General features: G+C 37.9%; 1 protein-coding gene across 1 annotated transcript in view; it reads left to right on the top strand.

Moving 5' to 3' along the window:
* Positions 1-8,017, top strand: part of septin12 (septin 12) — a 197,523-nt gene that overhangs the window by 61,838 nt on the left and 127,668 nt on the right. The window contains exon 2 of the mRNA XM_062036323.1: positions 2,368-3,837. Coding sequence (XP_061892307.1) covers positions 2,368-3,837 — 1,470 coding nt within the window. The remainder of the gene's footprint in view (positions 1-2,367; positions 3,838-8,017) is intronic.

The raw sequence follows: 8,017 nt of genomic DNA, 5'->3' as shown, positions 1-8,017 counted from the left end.
TATCTCTTCAGCCAACTATCTACACACTCCTTCTTGTGGTGTGTCATGTTGCAGTGGTTGGATTTTTTTGCAACGCAACACCCCACAAAGACTTAAGCCCCGACGCCAATCCCCTTTTGTTTGCGGTACGAAGGAAGAGTGTTTATGTTCAACAGAGAAAAGGGACTCCGTTGCCATACAAAGGCACATGTCAAAGATCATTCAGGCTTGACTGAGCAGAGGAGAGGGAGAGAAGGAAATGTAATCTCATACTGTACAGTATATACCGTATATAAACTACAGCATACACTGCAAAAACTGAAATCTAAGTAAGATTAAATATCTCAAATAAGGGTGATATTTGCTTATTTTCTGTCTGATAAGATCATTCTTCTCACTAAGCAGATTTTATGTTAGAGTGTTTTACTTGTTTAAAGGGTTTTGGTCCTAAATGATCTCAGTAAGATATTACAGCTTGTTGCTGAGATTTGATGACCTATATTGAGTAAAACATGCTTGAAACTAGAATATCAACTGTTGCAAAGCTGTGTCATCAACACTCACAAGTATAAAACTACTTTTTTAAAGTAATCATTTCTTACTTCAAGCATGAAAAAAAAAAATCATGATTTTGACACGATTGTGTCTCATAATTAAACTGACAGTTACTATTTAAGCATTTAACATGTGACTTTTCAAAACAATTTTGAACAGAAATAGTTCATGCACTTTCAGATAAATTCTTCAAAATTACAATTAAAAAAAATTGGCCGGGGTCCGGGCTGTTAAAAAAAAAAAAATATATATATATATATATATATATATATATATATATATATATATATATATAAATATATATATATATACTACCGTTCAAAAGTTTGGGGTCACATTGAAATGTCCTTATTTTTGAAGGAAAAGCTCTGTACTTTTCAATGAAGATAACTTTAAACTAGTCTTAACTTTAAAGAAATACACTCTATACATTGCTAATGTGGTAAATGACTATTCTAGCTGCAAATGTCTGCTTTTTGGTGCAATATCTACATAGGTGTATAGAGGCCCATTTCCAGCAACTATCACTCCAGTGTTCTAATGGTACAATGTGTTTGCTCGTTGGCTCAGAAGGCTAATTGATGATTAGAAAACCCTTGTGCAATCATGTTCACACATCTGAAAACAGTTTAGCTTGTTACAGAAGCTACAAAACTGACCTTCCTTTGAGCAGATTGAGTTTCTGGAGCATCACATTTGTGGGGTCAATTAAACGCTCAAAATGGCCAGAAAAAGAGAACTTTCATCTGAAACTCGACAGTCTATTCTTGTTCTTAGAAATGAAGGCTATTCCACAAAATTGTTGGGGTGACCCCAAACTTTTGAACGGTAGTGTGTATATATACATATATATATATATATATATATATATATATACACTATATTCCTTGCTCACTAATTGACTGAAAGAGCACATACTTGGCGCGATGATGTCATGTTATCGATGGGAAAATGCATTTTTAGACAATATGATTTGCCTGAGCGTTGCCTTTTTGCCTTTCCATTAAGAAAAATAAACAAGTTTTTAGTGTAAGTTTGCTGGTTTCAAGAAATGTACTGCCGAGCGCATATCATTATGTCAAGATAATGGCACTAGCATTTACTTCATTTAAGAATATTTTTCAACATATTGAGCAAAAAGGTCTCATATTTGTTTTTTCTACCAAGAAAAGTGCACTTGTTATTAGTGAGAATATACTTATTTTAAGGTATTTTGGGGTTCATTGAGGTTAGCTAATTTGACTTGTTTTGGAAAGTCTTGACAAGCCGAATTTTCTTGTTCTATTGGCAGATAATTTTGCTTAGTTCAAATAAAATACCCCTCGTTTTTGTACTTTTTTTCCTTGTTTTTGAACACTGACTTTTTGCAGTGTAGATACATACAAATGTATACTATGGGACATGTTGGTTTCTTTATGTAGTTTTAATACACTTTCATGAATGTTAATTGTTGATGCAAAGCCAACGATTGTAATTATGATTTCATGTTTTACAAGACAAACCGAAACTAAAGTGCTGTGCATCATGATTTAGGCATTAGTATGTCAGTATTTCAAATATCTTCCCTTCTATTTAATTAAGCTCAACAACACATTTCATTGCTCCTGTTTGAAATGAAGAGAAGTAGTAGTAATGGTGCTGGCAGATTTTCAAATGGCTGGACCCTCACATATTCAGTTTCAATAACTTAACTATTGGCACTACATAATTAATGTTTCAATATTTTATAACTTGTCTGGTGTCTTTGGAGGATCAGGGAGGCAAGCACACCCTTCTAAACAAGATTTTAAATGTACAATACTAACACATTCATTTATTTGTTTGCCATTGCAGCCCTGAAGAGATCCTTTGACATTGAAGATGTGGATGACATACCGTCCTTCTCATCAGCATCTACTACCTCTTACCCTGTCTCTCCTTCCACCTCCCATTTCTTCATCAGCCACAACAAAGCCAACGAGGAGTGTGGTGGTGGACAAACCCCCTCTTCACCTTTCAACAACAACAACCTGGTTCCTGCAGCGTATCATACCCGTATCAGCCGAAGTTCCAATCCCAGCCCAGTACTCAAGTCCCGCACAGTGGTCAGTAGCATGTCCTTCAGTCGGGGAACCATGAACAAACCAACTCTTCACAACAACAGCTCTTCGGTGACCAGAGCCGCATCTTTTCAGAGCAGGGTGAACCAAAACAATGGTTTCTCTGTGTTGCCTGGACCAGGAAGTGACAACGACAGCCTTCATAGTTCCACGTCCAGTCTCGAATACTCTGGAGTGGGTGGAGGTGCTCCAAATCCAAACAAGCCGTTTTCCTATCCAAGTCCTCTTCTCCAGGGGGAGTACCACCAAGCCCAGCCCCAGCGATCACCGCAGCAGTTACAAGGAGGAGCAAACTTTGGAAGAAACCACAACGTGACAAAGTTCTCCTCTCATGGGACTGTTTTCCAGTCTGATTCAAACCAGGGGACGGGGTTCATGTTGGGGGCAGATTCTGACGGGATTAATCTTGGCTCCATGCCTAGCCTTGATATTCAAATCCAAGATGGAGGAAGTGGAATGTTGGGTAGGCAAGGAGGTGGAGACAGGGTTTCTCCTGGGTTAAGGTATCCCAATTCTAACCCAACTTGGAATGCTGGGCTTAAAACTCCCAATTCTCCTGGCTCCAACAATCATCAGCATCTTTTCCCACAGATTCCTCAGAGTAAGGCTCCACGTCTCAGTAAATTCCCTTTAGACCTTGACAGCTTGGTGAACACTACCTCAGCCACTTCACCTGCTCAGGTTCATAGAGGATCCATAAGTCCCAACCCACCAAAGCCTCCTCCGAGGAGCACAGGAAGCCTTCAGCATCACACCAACTCACCATTCATGTCAAGCCCATCAGCTTCCCTCAGCAGTCTTGATAGTTCATCTGATACCCCACCTGTCTCCCTTCACCATCCTTTTTTAACTTTGTCACCACACCCAATTACCTACCAGGGTTCTATCCCTATTTCAGAGGTGAGCTTCTCACCACGGCCTTTTTCTCCAGCCCAGACCCCGCAGTTGGAAATCCTCTCTCAGCCAAAAATTGCTTCCTTGGCAAGTACTATTGGCTCATTGGGCAATGGCCGTAGTGATGTCGGAGATAGTGTAGACTCAATCTTACAAAGGATTGCCTCCTTTTCCCAGCCTGCCATCGCTGAAACAACCCCAGCACCTGTCACCGTCCCAAACAAAGGAACTCTTTCTTCTGGATTCGGCTCTCCAGCAGAGGTTGCGCGCATGCCAACATCGTGGGGATACGGCAAGAAGCTAAACAAAGGTAAGACATGTAGTCATACCTACACTTTTTCCTCAAAAATGTATACCGGTAATACAAAATACTTCAAATGTAACTTCAGTAATTGTTAAAGGGGAACTACTTTTTTTGGAATGTTGTCTATCATTCGCATTCATTATAGGAGACAAGAACACACATCATTTTTGGGGGGGGATTTTAAAGATGATTAAATGCTTGCAAGATGTGGCTAATGGAAGTCACTATTGGAGCCTTCAACGTTTTGTATACACGCTGCAAGTATATATATTTATATATGTATATATACACTACCGTTCAAAAGTTTGGGGTCTCCCAAACAATTTTGCGGAATAGCCTTCATTTCTAAGAACAAGAATAGACTGTCGAGTTTCAGATGAAAGTTCTCTTTTTCTGGCCATTTTGAGCGTTTAATTGACCCCACTAATGTGATGCTCCAGAAACTCAATCTGCTCAAAGGAAGGTCAGTTTTGTAGCTTCTGTAACGAGCTAAACTGTTTTCAGATGTGTGAACATGATTGCACAAGGGTTTTCTAATCATCAATTAGCCTTCTGAGCCAATGAGCAAACACTTTGTACCATTAGAACACTGGAGTGATAGTTGCTGGAAATGGGCCTCTATACACCTATGTAGATATTGCACCAAAAACCAGACATTTGCAGCTAGAATGGTCATTTACCACATTAGCAATGTATAGAGTGTATTTCTTTAAAGTTAAGACTAGATTAAAGTTATCTTCATTGAAAAGTACAGTGCTTTTCCTTCAAAAATAAGGACATTTCAATGTGACCCCAAACTTTTGAACGGTAGTGTATATTAGGGGTGTAACGGTACACAAAAATTTCGGTTCGGTACGTACCTCGGTTTAGAGGCCACGGTTCGGTTCATTTTCGGTAGAGTAAGAAAACAACAAAATATACATTTTTTGGTTATTTATTTACCAAATTTGTAAACAATGGCTTTATCCTTTTAACATTGGGAACACTATAATAATTCTGTCCACGTTAATCAACATTAAACTGCCTCAAGTTGTTGTTCAGATTAAATAAAATGACAAAACTTTTCTTCTGCATATAAAAAGTGCAACATTAAACAGTTTCAAGTCAACTCATCATGCTTAATTTATTACGGCATTTGGGAAGCCTGTAGTTGATTTATTATGTAAATGTTATATTTTTATCAACATGTGATAGCAGGGACCCTGCCATTCAAAACTAGGCTGCTGCAATACTAATGATTAATGTAACTATAGCTGAAAAAATAGTACAATAGCAATAGGTGAGACTATTCATCCCTGAACACCATGGAGTTCATGTAGGCTTAATGATGCAGTTACATTATTATATCAACTATCAGAGACAGAAACTCTTCATTTAACATAATGTCCTTTTTTGCTGCTTCAACACAGCTCAATCAACACAGAAAAAGGTAAAGTGAAATAACAGACAGACAGGGCTTTGCTGTCCGTAACACACACACACACATACATGCACACACACACACACCGCAAAAGGAGCTAATGTTACGCTAAAAGCAAATTAGCCTTCACCTCAAGCCAGGACTGTGAGCGAGTTGAGCTGCCTTTTATATTTCTAGAAGGTCAACGGGCTCATAGTGATGTTACTAGTAGTTGACTGGGAGGTGTTTATTATCATTTGGGGAGAGTCCGCTGCCTGATGCTTACCTGCTAAACGCTAAGCACTGACTACATGCGCTCTGAATACGCACTGCTGATTGGCTGTTACCGCTCTGTGTGTAACCAATCAGATGGTTGTGTGGGTGGGACAATGCTGTGTAGAGTCCTGACAGAAACAGAGACAGAAGGAAGCGGAGGCGGCTTCTTAATATGTTCGTGTGGAAACTCGTTCGGTACACCTCCGAACCGAACCGAAACCCCGTACCGAAACAGTTCAATACAAATACACGTACCATTACACCCCTAATATATATACATATATATAATGTTGTAACAGACACGTTCATGACAATATGTTAAATGTACAATATTTACCGGATTTTAGTCATTTTGAGCATTTCCAGAACTTATTTCCTGGGCTCATTTATTTCAGTTCCCATAGCAAAGCACTTTCGATTTCCGGCAACAAACGTGTGTTCCTGTTTCTGGAAAACAGACGTGTGTGTTCTAATCATGGCAGACTTTGTAATAGGCGACAAAGATGGTTATTTTTAGATTGGATTCACCTTATCTTTTTGAAGCTGAATATATGGAGGATGAACTGCTGGTTATAGAGGCTTAGCAAGCACGGGGAAAGGGTGAAACGTTAGAGCAGAAAGAAGCCGTGGGATGCAATATTCAAATTAATCTACAAAACTACTATCGATGTGCAAAATTGTTTTTTTCAAATTAAAATTATTTATAACTTTTTAACCACGGGAAAAATGTTAAAACTATGGAATATGACAGAGTTTCGCCTTGATTGCAGATTTTGTTGTCAGGAATCTGAATCCACCCTGTATTTGTTTTGGTATTGTCATATTGTGTCTTCGTTTTGGGTGGAAGTTGAAAAAATGTGTTTAAGGATTGATTTGTTTATGAAGCTTGATGTGGTTTCTGTTATTTTAGGAGAGTTTATTGACAGTCATGATTTAGTCAATTTAATTATAGTACTCGGTGAAAGGTTTATTTTTAAGGCCAAAAACAGATATTCACTTAGTATTACTTTCTTTAAAACATTTATTCAGTATTTTTTAACTTTAGAAAGTTATATGGTTGAAAACGATAATGATGCCAAAAAACATTTAAAAAAAAGATGGGAAGTCCTCAAAGGTTTATTTTGAAAATTTAATTTTGTTTATATATTATATGCAATCTGTTGTTGTGTTCCCTAATTTTCAGTGTACATAAATAAAGGTGTGTGTTGCTGAGCCCGACCTGGACTGGACCTGGTTTTAAGAACCCTTTAAACAACCTAACTTCATTGACAACCTGGTCTGGTGAAGATAAGGTCCTTTTAAAAAAAAAAAAAAAAAGATAAATAAATAAAAAACATTTTCTTGAATAAAAAAGAAAGTAAAACAATATAAAAACAATTACATAAAAAATAGTAATTAATGAAAATGTTAGTGGACCAGCAGCACGCACAATCATGTGTGCTTCAAGGACTGTATCCCTTGCAGACTGTATTGATATATATTGATATATAATGTAGGAACCAGAAATTTAATAACAGAAAGAAACAACCCTTTTGTGTGAATGAGTGTAAATGGGGGAGGGAGGTTTTTTGGGTTGGTGCACTAATTAAAGTGTATCCTGTGTTTTTTATGTTGATTTAATTAAAAAATAAAAAATAAATTTAAAAAAACAAGAAGCCGAGAATGACGCAGCAAATGTGGAACTTGGAGCCAAGTTATGCCGACAGAAATGTCGTGCTTACCCAAAATCAAATGGGAAAAAAAAATCTCCGTGGCTAGCTGGACCAAAAAGTTGAAAGGATCCGCAACGACTGGTGTGACGTCATAGATCAACCGGAAACGTAGTAATTTACTCGCGCTTAATTAAATAAGCGCCTCCCAGTGTACGGGAGGCACATGGCGTATGACCAATAGTCGCATTAGAAAGTGTGCATGGACACCTGGACTTCACACATAGGTGTAAAAATACAAAAAAAATGATTTATTTAAGAAATTAGACTAATTAAGTGCATGGAACTGTAGTGATTTAGAGGCAGGATGGATTGCTCCCATTAGCTGCTTTGCTAGCCACATATTGAACGAGCTGATTATAACAAATTGTAATGCAAAAAACACAAAAACACAAATGTGTTCTTGTCTCTCATAAGAATTGTGAACGATAGGCAAAATTCCCCCAAAAATGTGCAGTTCTCTTTAAAATCTGATTTTGTGTCAGGTTGAGGTAGAATCCAAACAATGTGTACAGTAGTACGAAACATGCATACACCACTCCAGGGTTTCTCAAATAGTGAGTCGGACCTCCTCGGAAGTCGCGCCAAGGGGTAATTATTTGTGGCGTCACTCTAATAATTCATGTTAGAACGATACACAAGTCTGCAGCTAGGTGGCAGCAGTGCTCAATATAATCAACAGCCTCTCTGATTTACTCAGTAGAAGTAGTAAGTACTTAGGAACACATGTGAAAAAAAGCTAACAGAGTTGGTGAAATGGAAATATTTTTGACCGGAATGAAAAGAAAAAAAAAGAGGAGTC

Source organism: Entelurus aequoreus, linkage group LG25 (assembly GCF_033978785.1).
Source record: "Entelurus aequoreus isolate RoL-2023_Sb linkage group LG25, RoL_Eaeq_v1.1, whole genome shotgun sequence".
Taxonomy (NCBI): domain Eukaryota; kingdom Metazoa; phylum Chordata; class Actinopteri; order Syngnathiformes; family Syngnathidae; genus Entelurus; species Entelurus aequoreus.
This window is presented reverse-complemented; position numbering and strand designations above follow the sequence as displayed.